Raw genomic sequence first — 17,518 nt, 5'->3', positions numbered from 1 at the left:
AATAAACAACATTGTGTCAGATAATTCAGTTGAGATAAATCTGAAATATCAGAGCATCTTACAACGTTAAAAAACAGCTTGGACATCTTTGAGAACAGCTCTAAAGACATTTTGTAAATGGTTCAGCCGTACATTATAGTTTTTTACACCTATAAAAATAGATTGCCAAAGACGCAATATGCAAAAGTGACAATTACCATCACAAATAGCCCTAAAATAGCACACGTTCCCACAAAGTAGAACCAGATAAATCAAATTGAATGAAAGCTCACAACAGCGCTCCACGTAATTACTGGCCGGAAAGCGAATTGCCAGGTGATCATGTATTGAGAGCGAAGAAGGATTTGAATATATGAGCGGCTGCCCCCTGCTGGCCACCAAGCTCACTGATAATCTCCTGCTGATACAGCAAAGTAGCCAATAGTAGCATACACTGTGACATGGAATCACTAAGAATACATCGCGTTACAAAAATAACAGGTTTCTTAAAAAAAAAAAAAGAGGAAACAGAAAAAAAAAAAAGGGATTTGGAATGATTGAATCGATCTCACATTTGCTTTATACAAATACAAAATAATCCTACACAACCACTAAAAGTCGCTGTCAAACTAGTAACTCCCATTAGAAGATAAGAACTAAACAATTTCTTAAGCTAAAGTGTAAAACTCCCTAGTATAAAATATTGCACTTAGTTTTTTTCCACATTTAAGTTTCACAGTTTGATTGGTCTTAAGGTCCAAACTAGAGTCCCTCTGCATTATGAAACCCATGCAGGAAAGGAATAAAAATACTCTGACGTGTAAATCTTACAGGTCGAAAGTGTAAAGCCATTTTTGTTAGTGCATGTGTTTCATACAGAATCACAGAGACTTGAATACTCAGAATAATGCATAGACTCACAATAAGTGATCATCACAGTAAATGCTCGTTGCACATAAAAGCGGTCCTGTCCAATGCTTTCCCATGGTCCCCCACTTTTAACATGTTCCCCAAATCCTCAGGAAGCAGAAGGTGGAGACGACCTTCCTTCACCAGGTGGCCCCATACAGAGGCTCCTCTCATTAGCACAACAACATGGCATTACTGCAAACCAACACACCATGGAATGGAGACCTCCTGAAATAGTGGTGACACTTAAGAGAGGGAGGCCATGAGGAGGTGAGTGGAACCTGAAGACTTAAGAGAAGGAAGAGGAAATGTGTTCTCAGAGAAAACAAAATATATTCCAAAATAACTTTGCTGGCTTTATTCGTGTGTCCATAGCAATGGCCATCCAAAGGGATTGTGTTTCTATAAGGCCTGTGAGGGGAGTAGGAATGCTTGCTGTGGTCATCTTTAAATGACGTCAAGAATGGAAAAACGGCCTTGATCACTTTTCATGTCATGGTCAGTGAATGTCCGAGCTGTTAGCCACTAGCCAAAGCTCGCATCTCATCAACGTTGATTCCACCTTTGCAGAAAAGGGGCTCTGGGCAGAACTCCCATTGGTCATTCTGCACCCGCCCTAAAAACCCCTCCAGCTTCTTAGAACAGAGCAGGCTGAGACTTCAGCCTGATGGAGGGGGGGGGACCCGAGGACCAATCACACGGCAGACTGAACTCAAGTCCCAGTCAGCGCCATTGGTCCAGTGCAGGGTCCCAGTAGATCACAGGGAGAGGAGCCTGGACTCACTGGATCTTAGACAGGCCGCTGGCCAGGAGCAGTCTGAAGGGGACGGTGGAGCGGGACACGGTGAGGGGCAGCCTGTGCAGACCTGCGGGAGAAAGGACCCGTAATCACACACAGTGAGCTGTAGGAAACACAAGGAAAGAATAAACCAGACGACCAATGGTCAGAGAACAAAAGAGAGGTTTAAAGGGCAGTCGAGATGCTATCAGCGTCTTGAGGAAGAGTGTGTGTGTGTGTGTGTGTGTGTGTGTGTGTGTGTGTGTGTGTGTGTGTGTGTGTGTGTGTGTGTGTGTGTGTGTGTGTGTGTGTGTGTGTGTGTGTCCCCTCACCTTCCTGAAGGATTGTATCTTTCTATCTGAGGAAGGGACCAGCCCACTGGAACACTGGGGACTGGGGGAGGGCACTGGAACATTGGGGGGGGGGGGGCCACAAAAAGAATAATACTGACCAAAGGCACGGATGAGCTCTCGTTGCACCGCCCATGTGACCGTCTTGATGAGGGACGCCGAGGTCAGGCCAGCGAACATCATGTTGTACAGGAACACCACGTAGAAGTTCCCCAGCCAGTTGTAGCGGCCGAAGTCCCCAAGGAGATCGAACCGAGTGATCCCTGGTGGACAACACGTACGTAGACGTGTAGACGGAAATGAATACAATTAACAAGACATGGAGGTGGAAATGAATACCATTAACAAGACATGGAGGTGGAAATGAATACCATTAACAAGACATGGAGGTCACATGGAGACATTAGGTGTAAGTGCGCTGGTTCCATGAACAAGACATTAGGGCCTCATCCACACGGAGCAGATTTCTTGGTGAAACCGCACAAGTCTTGTGCGTTTGGGCCGACCGTCCAGACGGGTCCGGCGGATCTGGTGCCCGAAAACGCACTTTTCTGAAACCACCTCTGAGGGTGGATTCAGATAAAAACGGACCTATGCGGTTTCGTGTTAGGATTCGTGTGGACGCCTGAAATGCAAACGATGACGTCATCTCCCCCACCACCAGCTGGGGACGTTAGAGTTGCATTGATTTTTTTATTTGTTTATTTGATTTGTATTATTTTTGTAGCTTTAAATACAGCCCCTTGGTAAATTTAATTACCAACTACATAAAAAAGTATTTCTGCTCAATCTAAAAGGTTTAACAACTGCTTACTCCTCCTCGACTGTATGTTTATATACAGCATGCTGGCTTCATGAGCGCAGGTTTGATGCACTCCACTTTTTTTTGTGGTGAACCAGCGCCACACAGTCGCTTTGAATATTTACTAGAGCGTTTCTACAGCTCGATGCGTTTTCGCACGAGTCCGTCTTTACGGAGATATTCCTGAAACGCATCAAAGGAAAACGGATCGTTTTCGCCCGTGTGGACAGGACCCCTAGGTGTAAATGTGCTGGTTCTATACCCAAGACATTAGGTGTGAATGCGCTGGTTCCATGAACAAGACATTAGGTGTAAATGCGCTGGTTCTTCTTCTATTAACAAGTCAGGCTTCACTGCCACAGCCCTCAGCTGGACACACACGCCCTCTGGTGGCCAACCAGAGGATCACAGCTCATGTTGCTAAAGTAGCACCAACAGAATTGTGAGAGGGTTTCTTGTGGCTAATGGTGCGTTAGCTGCTTGTGACCAAGTGCTGCTTACCAAGTGTGCGTGAAAAGACCGGCAGTGCAGAGCTGAGAATGAGCAGAGAAACACAGTTCCCGATAATCTGAAAGAAGAGGCCAGGTCAGAGGTCGTGGTTTAAAATGGAAAAACAAGCATCGTGCTCCATGCTTACACAAGTCATCACATCTCCCTCCCTGGTGAAGTGTCAGTAGGGTTGTTGTGTTTTCCTAAAGCATGCTGCCACACGTTGCCAAAGCTGTGGTTAAACGTCTACGCTCACTCAAACAGGTAACCCGTTTGTTTGGTTGAGTCACTCACATTGTTATCTACAATGTTGTTACATTTTAAATGCTCTCGTCTAAAATGAGCAGGAGATGAAGACATAATTTATGATTCTGGCATTTGACACAACAAGTTGAATCCTGTTCACACCTGGATAAGGAATTCAAATCCTTGGCTGAAATGCATTTAAATACATTGTATATTTCATATTCATATTTCATTGCATATATTTTCCTTTTGTCACAGTAGCATCAAGATCATTAGTGCAATCACACTTAGAAGAGATTGTGTAAACGGCATAGTATCCCCTTCTCTGGTTATTGTGCCTTCTCTGGTCCTGAATCAAGCGTGGTCTGGTCTACAGCTTGGAGAAGAACGTGTATGTTGTGGTTCACCTGTGTGAGGTTGGTGTCTTGGGCACGGGGCAGGAGGCTGGTGAAGAGAGGAGAGCTGTAGAAGCCCACCACTGAGGACACCATTAGGTAGCTGGTGTACAGGGTTAAGTTTTCCATTCTTTTTAGATAGGCGTCAACGTCGATGACTCATATCGGAAGGCATGAAGCATTTATTAAAGATCAACCTTTCTTAAGAACATCCGTTTGTTGACATTTAACAGAGCCCAAACACAGTTAACCCGCCTCCTTCAGAAAGGCACTCTGACATCTTGAAGAGCTCAGAGTGGACAGCGGGGAAGCATGATGCTGTCCATGTCTATGTAAATGACCTCAAATGAAAGGATACAAGATGAGCACCACTTGCACTGTGGCTCCCAGAGAGCCAAACATGGAGAAGGAAGCGGTGCCGAGGCGAGGGTCCTGTCAGCCACAGTCGAGGTCAGAGGTCAGCTCCGGTAAACAACCCAAAACACGGGACACTCACAAACCTGTATTTCCAAGACAGAAGCCTCACCTCCATGCCCCGAGGCATCGCCGTCTCGTCAAAGAGCAGCTCCAGCACATTGAAGATCACCATCAGAATGCAGACCACCTGCGGAACACAACGCAATGCGCCACTAAGTCAAGGAGACGTGTTGCCATGCTAGCTCTGTGGTGTGGAGGTCACAGAGGACAGTGTTGCGGCTGTCGTGGTGGCGGTGATACACGTACGGTCAGCGCTAGCAGCAGAAGCATCGCCAGTGGGTAGCCCAGGTTACGTTGCCATGGGGATGCTTTCCCACGCATCTCTGTTAAAAAGAATTTTATGAAAAATTGTACACATCGTTTAGCAAAGCTTATATTTATGAATGTGCCAGAGCGGTCGAAGCCTTTCACCAGGATGCGTACCCAGGGCGAGGCGCTGGGTCTGGACGGTGTGGTACTCGTGTTTCAGCACCTCCATGTTCAGGGTGACCCAGCAGGAGGTGCTGCCGCCTCCTAGGAGACCACACAAACAGACGCTCAGCACCACCCATGGAAACACGGTCAAATGGTTTACCAGAGAGAGGAGCCCGGCGACTGACTCACGCTGGAGTTTCCTTGAGAGAGAGGCCTCCTCAAACAGGGTGCAGCTCAGAGTGTCCTCAATGTTCTCCAGCAGCTGTGACAGACATGGGACACAACGAGAAGGATCGGAGTCAAACTCCATTTCTTTGTTTAATTGACCCACACAGCTTTTACACAAATATCTAATTCCACGTAGTTACTGCTCTCAAGACTGAGAGCAGTAACATCATTCAGTTGTTCCCCTGATAAACCCCTAAAAACATGCAACTACATTTGAATGATTCACTTTTAGTTTACAGAGCTGAATCTCACCCTGGGTTTGACCAGGAAGCTTCCGGTCACACTGAACATCCTGGCCAAGCCAAAGGGGGTGCACACTGAGGAGGAGAACACACACACACACACCAACACACACCAAATGATAAACCATCCTAGTGTTAACCATATTGCCTACAAAATCAATGTGTATTTAAAAGGTTCTTCCTTACATAAGAGCAGCATCACTCCAAAGAGAGAGATCCCCGAGTAGAAGTAGGGCAGATAATACTCCCACAGGTCTGGAAACCAAGGGAAGCCAACAGGTTAGGACCAGTGTTTACATTACGACAGAAGAGAGTCCTGGCGTCGTGTTGTGAGCTCACCGTAGAGGCTCTCCCGGGCCATGTTGTGGTGGAGGAGGGCGGAGGCCACCCACACCATCCCCACCACCAGCAGCGCCAGCAGCAACAGCAGCACCACCGCCTCATAGACCCGCGCCATTACACCCTAAGACATAGACGCATGTCAAAGTATCCATGAGACACATGAGAGTCACTGCTCATGGGCGGCATTTGGCTCAGGAGGTAGAGCAGATGTGCTGGTAACCAGACGGTTTCTGGTTCGATCCCCGGCTCCTCCTAGAGTGTCGAGGTGTCCCTGAGCAAGGCACCAGTGGCGGCCGGTGATAAAAATTGTTGGTGGGGCGCAGTAATAGACGGGGGGTCTGTGCCCCCCCCCCCCCCAGAAAAAATAGAATTTTGTAGATTTGATTTCCTGTATTCTGGTGCATTTTGGGGATGGCCACTACCTATTACCTATTACCTACTATTCATTCAGATTCATAGCCTACATCCTGACTTGCAGGGCCTGGACAAGCTTACCCATTGTTGTTATTCTGATATTGAGGCAAATTGAGCCTGCTCCCCCTCCCCTCTGCATTTCTTGTAAATGCAGAGGGGAGGGGGGAGTGGACTGGAGGATTATCACAACACACACTTTTCCTTTGCAAATATTTGGAATCCAGGCAGTCCAGGAAGAGATAAATGATGCAGAGGTAGACTGAGAGTGTTATTTTCAAAAACAACTGGTTGACCACTGACTGAGGAAACGTATACATTCAAATTTGATACAACTTGTTTTATCAAACAAAAAAGGTTCTGTTGACGTTAAGGATAGCAGCTTCCTCATACGTTGCACTCGGAGAGAAATAGTTGGGAGGGAGACGATGAACTCTTTAACCCTTGGGCATGGTTTATTTTTCTAATTACCACGTATACAGGTCGGCTGGTGATGAAGAAAATTAATTTCATAGATTTTATTTCCTGTATTCTGGTGCATTTTGGGGATGGCCACTACCTATTACCTACTATTCATTCAGATTCATAGCCTACATCCTGACTTGCAGGGCCTGGACAAGCTTACCCATTGTTGTTATTCTGATATTGAGGCAAATCATGATCACTGTCCTATAGCGTCCATTTTTTGTGAGTCTCAATGCCTATTTCAAATGCAGTTAGAAATATGGGACGGTTGCTTTATTTAGTTTATATGCTACAGGCCGAAAGACTAAATTAATATGTAACTTACTTGAACTTACTTTTAAGTATAACATTGCTTGGGGAGTCCAATTCCTCCACATAAATGGGTGGAAAGTGTTTTTACAACTCTGCTAGTTAGCGATCTATCTCTTCTCTGCATGTAGTTGCGTTGCGCGTATGCTGCTGAGGGAGGTAGCCTATTTGATTGATTCGCTGAATTGTCCAATCATGTGGTGATAGAAAATATGAAAAACAACACCATTGGTCTGGGGTGCACAAAATTGCGACCCAAGGTGGAATTTTCATGCGCCAATGAAAAGCTGTCTCTGCTTGATGGACAGCAAAAAGTTTGCGAGCTCACATAGACTTCATCGTGGCTGGTGCCCCTGACTTGAAGGAGGGCTTTATTTAGATTGACCAATAAGAAGCCTAGCCCAAAGAATTGACGTTCAGACGCATTTAAATGGTTGCTGGCAGTGGCAAGTAGGGTCTATCAAACAATTAAATCAGGATAAACGCTATGTATTTTTGTTGATTTATTTCGTATTTTTAATGGTTTATTCATCATAGTTGGCAGATATATTCGAGTGAATATTTCACAGAGGGGCAGCGCCCTAGCGCCCTCTATTGACCCACCGCCACTGCAAGGCACCTAACCCTAACTGCTACTGATGAGCGGGCTGTCGCCGTGCATGGTTCACACCGCCCTCAGTGTGTGAATGTGTGAATGAATGTGTGAATTTTAGGCAATATTGTAAAGCGCTTTGAGCGGCCAATGGTTCGTAGCATTGTGGATGCTACCATGTGAGGGCCAGGGTTTTGGTTAGGGCTAGGGTTAAGGTGATCAGTGAATTGAACTACGTACCTTCTTGGACCCTGCAAACCCCTCGGACTCGGTGAAGAAGTAGGCGAAGGGCATCAGAAAGACGAGGGACATGTTGGAGAAGAGGAAGACCAGGTTCCACAAGCCTAGAGGAGGATGGTATGACACACAGCCTTTAGACCAAGCGTTCATCTATCCGCAGTACCGCTGTCCACCACCGCGTGGCATAGGCCTGCCACGCAGCGTGAGATAAGTATGGGGGTGAGGTAAGTGTGGAACAAACAATGTACTTCTGTTTCTGTTACTGTTTCTCAGCCACACCTTTCCCGTTGTTTAGTCTACATTCTTTGTGTACATTAACAGTTACTAGAAACAAGGGAATTTGAGTGAAAGTTGGGTGTGTGGAGAGGACAGAGGCGTACCGTGGATGAGCGAGCCGTTGAGCCAGCGCATGTAGTAGCTCTTTGGGAAGGTTATCAGCACCTCGTTGGACAGGATGGAGATGGGCAGCAGCAGCACCGCGCACACCGCCACCGAGAGCGTGAAGGTGCACAACCACAGCCTGCGCAGGGACGGACACACACACACACACACACACACACACACACACACACACACACACACACACACACACACACACACACACACACACACACACACACACACACACACACACACACACACACACCTTTGTATCTGCTCCACTTTCAAGTAGGTGGGGAGTCTACATAATCAAACTCGTCAGGTATATGGGGGACAGCATCATCTAGTTGATAGGGAGAGAGGGGTAGGGCTGCTCGATTATGGAAAAAATCATAATCACGATTATTTTGGTCAATATCGAAATCTCGATTATTCAAACGATTATTTTTGAGTTTGAAAACATGATGCATTTATTCATAATTTCTCTCCAAAAAAAAAAACACTTTTTAAATGAGAACTTTGAAATTTCCCATTAAAAATATACACAAAATGGTCAAATAGAAAATAAAGTCCAGATATGAATCCAGCTGTTCTGCAATTTCTATAAAAAAATTTAAATTAAAATTCAATAAAAAAAAAAAAAAATAACCGTTTCAACTCGATTATATTAGTTTGGTGATCGTTTCACTCTGAAATCAAAATCGTGATCAAAATTTGATTAATCACCCAGCCCTAGAGAGGGGTAGTGTTTGTATGTTCTGCCAGCGTGTAGGTACAAAGGGCAGTCACGCACACACACGCACGCCACCATTTAAACTGTCACCAGTGATATACAGTATATCAGTGTGGCTCATTCACTTACGCAATTTTGTTGACGGTGGCATCTTCAATGTCGTCTGAAAGAAAGAAAGCACAGGAAATTAGTGAGAACATCCATTTTCTACAGCTACAGGCTTGTGGAAACATTCAATAACATTAAACAAATGTTTGGCTAGAACGGAAGACATGGAAAACATTGAGATGTTTTGGAATGTAATAAATGGGTTCCTATCTGTTTGGGCTCAGTGAGGGGAGAAAAACAGTGTGTGGAAGGACAAGGTGGTGAGTGAGTGAGACGGCAAGGTGGGTGGAGGGGGAGCTTATCTTCGGAACATTATGTCCAGGACATACTGCAAATGTCCAAAAGTGCATTGGAGCCAAAAGGCGAACACCTTTTCCTTGTTGATTAGTGCCAAATGGTTCACATTTGGAATGTAAAATAGACAACAAAAAAAAACAACTTACAAACAAAGGAAAATGAGGCTTGTTGCAGTTGAACCATACATCAGGTTGAGTCATGTACAACAAAGTGAAAAATGCGCTCCATTTAAAACCAATGCTATATTGGTATATTTATAGTCATGTATTGCTCAACTGTCTCGTCGCTCCGAGGTACAACGGCTTCACTGTTACTGACACACGGAGGATGACAGCAGTTATCTAATGTCTCACAGCCATTCACAGACTGCTCAGGAGTCCCTTAAGTGGGGCTGACTGCAACAACACAGAGCCGCTGTTCGGAGGAGCTATAGCTAGACCCAATAAGCATTTCCCTTGGACATGTGACCCAAGTTTGGTTATCGACAGATTGATGAAATGTGTTTCATCAATTTAAAAAGTCCTCTCCCAAGGGCCTTGGGAGAGGAATGGCGGTATGGGTTTATCTTGCAGGAACATTCTTCACCTCCCCCAACCGTCTAACCTGACAGCAGGTCAGTCCGACTGAGGAGACGATGCATGTGAATGTCAAGTCAATGTTAGTTATGCAACTCCCACCTCTGAGGGGTCTGGGGGTCTGTGTGCCTGTAAAGCGGACTGTGCTGACAGAGAGAAGCTGCAGTGTGGTTCTCGTAAATACATGTATCATAATGAACTGAAACTCAAAAAATTAAGATAATAGTAAACTATTCATCCATTGAAAATCACCTTGTCATGTGCAGGGGGCCAAATTATAAACATAGATATTATTGACTGGGACCATTCTGAGCGCAACCGAGTGACCCCACAGCTAAATCAGACCTTGATGCATGTATAGTGAGTACACGTGTGGTGCAATATTTACTCCAAAATACTTGTGTTTGCAGAGAAGAAGAGGTGGCTTGTGGGAAAACATATGCATTCGCTGCTTGAGATTTGCATGTGCTACTTATGTATGTCATTACCTATGCTGTCAACATAGTCGCCGTTTTGCTCCAGGCACTTGAGTTTGAAAGGATCCCTGTGTGTTTATTACCTTACCAACCAGCCGAGCAGGGATAACAGTGTTGATGACCTTAGCTACCCACAGAGCAGGAATGATGGACTGGCTTTCATGCTCACCCGTCACAAACTCTGCGTTCTTCTTGAAGTGTGTCAGAATGAGGTAGGACACGATGTAGAGGCATATGAACAGGAGGACACAGATCTGTAGCAAGAGAAGAATAAAAGGCGAAAGAAAGCTGAAGTCCATATTCTAGAAGATAATTCTTATTACTTTTAGTTGCAATGTTTCAGGCAGTCCTTTCTTTGGTTATAGTGTAGCCACAGACAGAAAGGGCGGTTTGACCAGGTTGATTAGCGTCAAAGATTTTGTGTATTTATGCAGCCAGTGATTTTTTTTTGGGGGGGGGGGGGGGGGGGGGGGTTCATACCAAGGGAATCTAGAGGCTGGCGTTACATACAGAGGGAGTTGCATACCGACTCATCACATGAAAGCCTCTCACATATCAGTCAAGATGACAGTGGTTCAGACTTGCTGTATATGCAAAGCTATAGTTGTACGACATTCTGATTATTTAATGTGCAAGGAAACCAGTCATATGGGTGATCTAAATAGACCGATGAAAATAGTGCTTCCAAAGTGTACACACACACACACACAGGGGTAAATTGGTCTAAGAGGATTAATGGCAGAGAGCCAGAGGCACAGTGATGGGGCGTCAGCACAAAGTGATCAATTCTTACCTGAACTATGGACTATGACCAACAAATTAGCTTCAGCCATGAGTTGTGCTGCAATCTGTGCTCTAGGAATAGTCACAACCTCACACCCCAAGTGCTAGAGCATGTCTGCTAGTTGGTCACAGTGACATGTCAGCCAGGAGCCTGGAACTAAAGGGGTCATCCACAACAGCTTTAGACCGATTGCACTGTGACAACATGAACACAATTCAATCTGTTTCTAACTGGAGGTTTCATGTTTGAAAGGGAAAAAGATCACAAACAATGCCGATATTTTTGTAAAACTGCAAAGATATACAAGCCTTGCTTGTCTAATGGCATAATGCTTTTTGAAATTCAAGAATTTAAGAAAATGTAAGAATAACATGCTCTTTGCTTTTTTTGCTCTTTGTTTAATCCATTGTGCAAAACATTGCTGCACCGTCTCTGCTTAATGTCTGAACTTGTTTTCCCCCACCTAACAGGTATCTCAGTAGACAAACACCGACTACAGGGAGTTCTCTGTTGCTAATGTAGTCAAAATTAGTCCAACGTGACACCTCTAACTAGACCTCAGCACTCCCAGCAGTTTCACTCACACACACACACACACACACACACACACACACACACACACACACACACACACACACACACACACACACACACACACACACACACACACACACACACACACACACACACACACACACACACACACACAGTGAGGAAAGGGCACAGGGGACAGAAAACACAACCAACACGCCTCCTCCGATTCGTCAACACGTGTCATGTTTACCACCACAACGTTTCCCACAAATAACATACAAACACACACCCATTATACTACCGAGGATCATAAACAATGGTAAAAAAAATAATAAGCGCACATAACTTTAATAATAACTTTGGCAGCACTCATAATGTCACCACTTTATTAACCGTTTTATTGACAGGGAATTTCAAAGCACCATGTTTTTCTTTTAAGAGTTGCTCACATCTCAACATGCCAAAAGTACAGAGGACACACAATAACCGTTCACGACTTCTCCTTTGCAAGTAGAACGATTTAACAGATCAAATGGGGGAGGGGCATACTCTTTATCCTTTATAATGCATGAAGAGGCACAAGAGGGGTTGACCCATTTAAGATATGATATAGGGAAAAGTGATCCAGCATCTGCCACTCAAATTCTATTACATGGAAAATAAATTGGTCAAATGGTACCAATGTTTCCAAATCAAATATTTTTTCTCCTTCCTGTTGATAAGTTCACAGTGCTTCTGATGCCAGTATGAGAATAGCCACTTTAGTGCAACAAATCGCTGGGATGTTGTAACTAACCAATACTTTGTTATGCGCATAAACTTATCAGCTCAGGCAGTGGGCTGGTTCAGCTTGTATAACCATCTATACATTAGGCAAATCCTCTGTTATGTTCCAACCGAAAAAAACAATAAGCAGGGAACAAAGGTCAATTAAAGTCTGGAGAAGAGGGAAACTGCCCACGGGGTGAGTGTACAGTGAGGAACCATGTGTTTGTGTCTCACAACATTGTCTTGTGTCCTCTCACAACTTTTGGGGTCATCTTAAAATGTCAACACAGTGATGCACAATGGAACCAACCAGCGCCTTGGCCTAAAGCTCAGGTAGAGAGGACTGACTGGGGTGTCTCACAGTGCAGCATATTCTATATATATATATAATCAAACATAACATGGTTCAACTTCAGAAACAATAACTGAAGATGTTCTAAGCAAATGTTGAGGTTGTTCAAAAAGGTGTGTGATCAACTATTCGAGTCAGGTAGTCTGTGGTCTTTCATAAATGCTGATTATCATCACTGGACATGTAGGCGTACTAGAATATGTTAAGACTGTAAACACAAGCCCATGGGTGGATTCGTTCAGGGAGCCTTAACCAATAGGTACTGTAAACACAAGCCCATGGGTTGATTAGTTCAAGGCAAGGAGCCTTTGAGCAGATGTGTTGTTTGTAACCTTATCGAGGCCGACATCATCAACATAGGTTTAAGACAATGTCTCCACATGGTGCCAATCAATGAGCCATTCACATGGCTATAAATGATGTATTCTGAGACAGACCTCGATATACTATCGATACACAGCGAAAACTTTCAGAAAAGTTGGTCAGTATGAATACATCTACATAAAGCAGATCAACATACCGACCTGCACCACTGGAACTGCCGTTAACAGTCAGTTAACGAAAGCTATTGTTGAGCTCTAAAGTCCGACAAACACGAGGTAACTGAATAGCTGTAAATGAACTATTAACACATAGTGTCGAAAGCAACTAAACCACAGTGGTTATGTCATTATAAGAGGACACAATGAGACCCCGGGATGAGGGTGGAAGTTTAACAGAAACCAGCTGCAACAACCATCCAATGATTGGACACTGCAGATATGAGAAAACACTCGATATGATGAAATGCAAAAAGCATAGCCATGTTTAAATAATTACCGTGGTTACAATTATTTTCTTGGCTAAAGGTAACCTGTACACAAAAAAGTAACAATGACTGAGGTTTACGGCTGTTCGTACACGACAAGCAAACATTGGACTACTGAAGTGTCGTCCTTAACCGTGAAACGTTACTTAACGGTATGTTAAGGTGTTCATCAAATCCATTGGATTCCTCTCCATGCTACTTACGATGGTCTCCCGGACGCGGTTATGAAAAAGTTGCTCCCTGACCGACACGTCGTCTCCTTCCATTCTCCGGAACCATTCCAGGTCCTCCTACTGGGAGCACTGGGACTGAGCGTTAACGTCAGGCCGATGTAAGGACCATCTCCTGGGGAAAGTGGTGGATGCGTTGGTTTAGTTGGGCTACATTTTCAACGTAGGGCCAGGAGTTGATGCTGGCTCACTACACGCATTTGGAGAATAGTGCAAAGTAAGGAGGGTTGAGGAAGGGGTGGTCCGATAGAAGGGCAACCAGCCACGGTGCAACCCCGTTCGAGGGCGTTCTTCTCTCCCGACGGAACGCCTGCAACGTGATGCTCACTACGGGACTTTCAGTGACAAGGGTTTTGGCAGCGAGAGAGAGGGCGGGACTTTCATTTCAGTGACAATGGGTAGGCAGCGAGAGAGAGAGGGCGGGACTTTCAGTTACATGAGTTCAGCGGCGAGAGAGGGGGCGGGCCTCTGTTTATAGAGGAATATATATGTTTCCGTTTTGTTTCTGATATTGCTTTGACAAATCCCACGTCTATTCTCATGTCGTTGTTTTTTATTTGTGTGATGCTTTCTTCCATCCCTTTTTTCTCGCTCCTGGGAGACCGGAAGTTGTGTGGCGGGAGACCGGGATATCGCTGAAATGCAGGATCCTCTCTCTCAAGTATGAGCATATGAATACAATACAATTGCTGCTGTCACATATGCAGTGGCAAGCATTGCAATTACTACGACTGATTCTTCAAACAGTCAGTGGTTTAATTTAAAAACAATTGACAGCCTTTATCGACAGTGTAGGCATGAAAAGCCAATCCCTTGGCACTGCCAATGTAATGATGATCAACTGGTCAGTTCTATGCGTAGGCCTACAGTTTATCCGTGCGCAATGTGTCACCATAATCCAAAGTCCAAGGCAATGTTGTGACCGATCCCTTAAACTACGAGGGTAAAGGGGATTATCTGCGGTAAGGAATTATATTTAAAGCATAATTTAAGTTTCCTGACTTGCTATAGTAGCTAGTCGACTACATTGCATTTCTTATAAACTGATACGATTATCACTATCTCGATTTGTATGTTAATTTAAAAAAAATGGATAGCCGTTAATGTTAATGTTTAATCTCTGTTTAAACGTTCAATGCTTCAGACTTTATATTTTAACAGGCCAATGTACAGTCCTTAGATTATATTTAGAATTCATGTGGCCAAATCAGTAGCTAAATATAACTAAAATACTTGAATAATATCTACTTCCCAGTTTTAATACTATTTCTGCTTGTTCAGGTCCGACTGTTGAGGATGAGTCAAATGTCCAACATTGAGCACCACTTGATTCACTGAGGGCTCCAACATGGGCAAGAGACTGACAGTAGCGTATGCCTTATGGGCAGCAGGTGGCCCCTTGGGCCTGCACCATGTATATCTAGGTAGAGACAGCCATGCTCTGCTGTGGATGCTCACGTTTGGAGGGTTTGGCATCGGCTGGGCCAGAGAGTTCATACGTATCCCTGCGTATGTGAATGAGGCCAACCAAGAGACAGCGGGAGTGAAGTTACGAAGGCAGCGTGATGCTGCCACTCCTCCCCCAATAGGCCTCACCAGGCTCGCTGGGCAGGTGTGTGTGGGCATTTACTTTGGAACGGTATCCATTATAGGGCTCAGCTCCATGAGTTTCTTCTACCTTATTGTCCTGCCTCTGTCTGTGGGTGCGGGGGTGTACTTGGTGGCCGACGTTGGCCAGCAGACTTCAGACATTCAGAAGACCATGACTGCCTGCCTCATCACCTCCCCTATATTCTATGGCAGCACCTTGTCACCCCTGCCCATTAGTCTGGTGGCCAGTGTCACTGCAGCACAGCATCGCAGGTTCAAATCTCCAAGACCTGCCAAAAGCAGACATGGACTAGGTAGGAAAATATACATGTTCATATAGACTGACTGAATGTTCTGGTAGCACACAAACTAGGGTAGGATCACCTGCATGTTTATATGGACAGACATGTTTAGAAAGCATACGTAGACTAGTTAGAACAATCTGCATTTTCGTATAGACTGACATGTTCTAAAAGCACACATTAACTAGATTGGACGATCATAAGACAATCATATAACATGCAATACATAAAGACTTACATGTTCAGAAACTTCAAAGCAATACATTTCTTTTTACAAAATATTTTCTATACATCACTATATTTATATAAATATATATTCATATGATCCACTATTCATTCTATTGGATCATTTGAATAAATAAATATATATATAGGAATCCAATAAATATTTGTACATTCATTAGTTTTTATATTGTTTCCCCTGGTTTACCCTCCAGGTCCACGCCTGTATAAGCTGGGGATGGCCTGGCTCGCCTTCTCTGCTCCACTGGGCTATTGTATCTTCCACAACACTACAGCCACTATTTATTACATCGCTGACTGTCTGGCAGAGCTGCTGAATTTCTTCTGGTTCTTCCCGTGGCTGCGTGGTTTGGTAGAGAACATGCTGCTGATCCCATATAGGATCTTATGTGCTATAACGGGCGGGGGGTACACAGAAGAGGCCTGGAAGAAGGTTCTGGAAATACTTCTCAGAGAGTACACGGAGAGAGAAATGGATGCATTACATGTAAGTCCTTGTGTGGTCATGAATTTCATGAAATGTATATAAAAATAGTTGCAAACATTTAATCATATGTTTAAAAAGTTAACTGATTAGCTGTCCATTGTGTATGTCCAGGTACTGTCTCTGAAAGCAGATGCCTCTGTTGAAGAGATCGCTCAAACATACAGGGAGCTGGCCAAAACCTGGCACCCGGACCACAACCCCAGCAAGGAGGCAGAAGCCATGTTCATAAAGATCCATGACGCCTATGAGGTTCTTCGCCGGCACAAACCCAACCGATTCAAATAGATGACATCTTCTCTTTGGAGGAAGTGCCTCTGTTTCAAATGGTCAGCTATGATCAAGATGCACGGAGTACATACTTTTGACGGGAGTTTAGCGTCATCTTGTGGCAGTGTACAGATACTACAATGATTCCCAATATCAGATTTTTCAAAGATAATACACCTGTGAACCAAAACGCCTCGCAGAAAAGTAGTATACTGTAAATATCCATTAGGCAAATAAATAAGAAGCAGAAAATGAATCTACAACAGTCAATGCGTGTTTGTCTTGTTTGACCCTCCCCAACAGAGTGCCACCGACGTCACTTCCTATTGAGATTGCTACCTATAAATGTTTACAACAAGCCAAGTGGTTGCTCACTTTGATCCACAGTTAAGTTGTGTTAACCCTTCGCATTACAATTGACCCCACGTATGATTCAAATGTTTACTCACTTAATTATTATGAATTAAAAGTATGGTAGCCTAAATTGTGTTGTTATTGTGTAGTGAAACAACACATCAGTCGCCAGATCCTAATTTTAATGTTGCTGAATTATAAGATCTACGCTTGCCTTGGCTTGATTCAAGCACTTTTACATAATGCGACGTACTGTTTGTCATACTCCTAACCGTATGTGCACATGGCAGCATGTTATTGTCACACACTCCTAGACTACACTCTTGTGCCAATACAATCAAGTCGGCCTTGGGCGTCAAAGTGGGCAACCATTGCAATATGCATATAATTTTACAGATTACATTAATTGATTCAATTGATTTGGTATAAGACAACAATCTAATGTATATCATTTTACATTCCATTGTTGTCTAAAAAACAAATCAATTTAATGGATAGTGAAACAATTTCTCGTTTAATATTAGTGCATGTCAACAGGTGGTTTAATTCAGTATCCACGCA

At 44.1% G+C, this 17,518-nt stretch overlaps 2 protein-coding genes across 2 annotated transcripts; one reads left to right on the top strand and one right to left on the bottom strand.

Moving 5' to 3' along the window:
• On the bottom strand, positions 1-13,901 carry lmbr1l (limb development membrane protein 1-like). The gene is made up of 17 exons (XM_084479573.1): positions 13,688-13,901; positions 10,408-10,492; positions 8,912-8,945; positions 8,049-8,188; positions 7,669-7,772; positions 5,649-5,772; positions 5,496-5,564; positions 5,320-5,384; positions 5,029-5,101; positions 4,849-4,938; positions 4,672-4,748; positions 4,475-4,552; positions 4,307-4,380; positions 3,961-4,051; positions 3,320-3,386; positions 2,118-2,279; positions 1-1,754 (listed from the first exon to the last, which is right to left on the bottom strand). Exons 1-17 carry the CDS (start codon positions 13,748-13,750, stop codon positions 1,669-1,671), a joined length of 1,482 nt encoding a protein of 493 aa, XP_084335699.1. The 5' UTR covers positions 13,751-13,901; the 3' UTR covers positions 1-1,668.
• A 442-nt stretch (positions 13,902-14,343) lies between these two features.
• dnajc22 (DnaJ (Hsp40) homolog, subfamily C, member 22) lies at positions 14,344-16,859 on the top strand. Its single transcript, XM_084480342.1, has 4 exons — positions 14,344-14,676; positions 14,996-15,618; positions 16,044-16,336; positions 16,448-16,859. Exons 2-4 carry the CDS (start codon positions 15,063-15,065, stop codon positions 16,619-16,621), a joined length of 1,023 nt encoding a protein of 340 aa, XP_084336468.1. The 5' UTR covers positions 14,344-14,676; positions 14,996-15,062; the 3' UTR covers positions 16,622-16,859.
• The last annotated feature ends 659 nt before the right edge of the window (positions 16,860-17,518 follow it).

Source organism: Micromesistius poutassou (genome assembly GCF_964030765.1).
Source record: "Micromesistius poutassou genome assembly, chromosome: 15".
NCBI lineage: Eukaryota > Metazoa > Chordata > Actinopteri > Gadiformes > Gadidae > Micromesistius > Micromesistius poutassou.
Note: the sequence above shows the minus strand (reverse complement) of the source record. Positions and strands in the feature narration are given on the sequence as shown.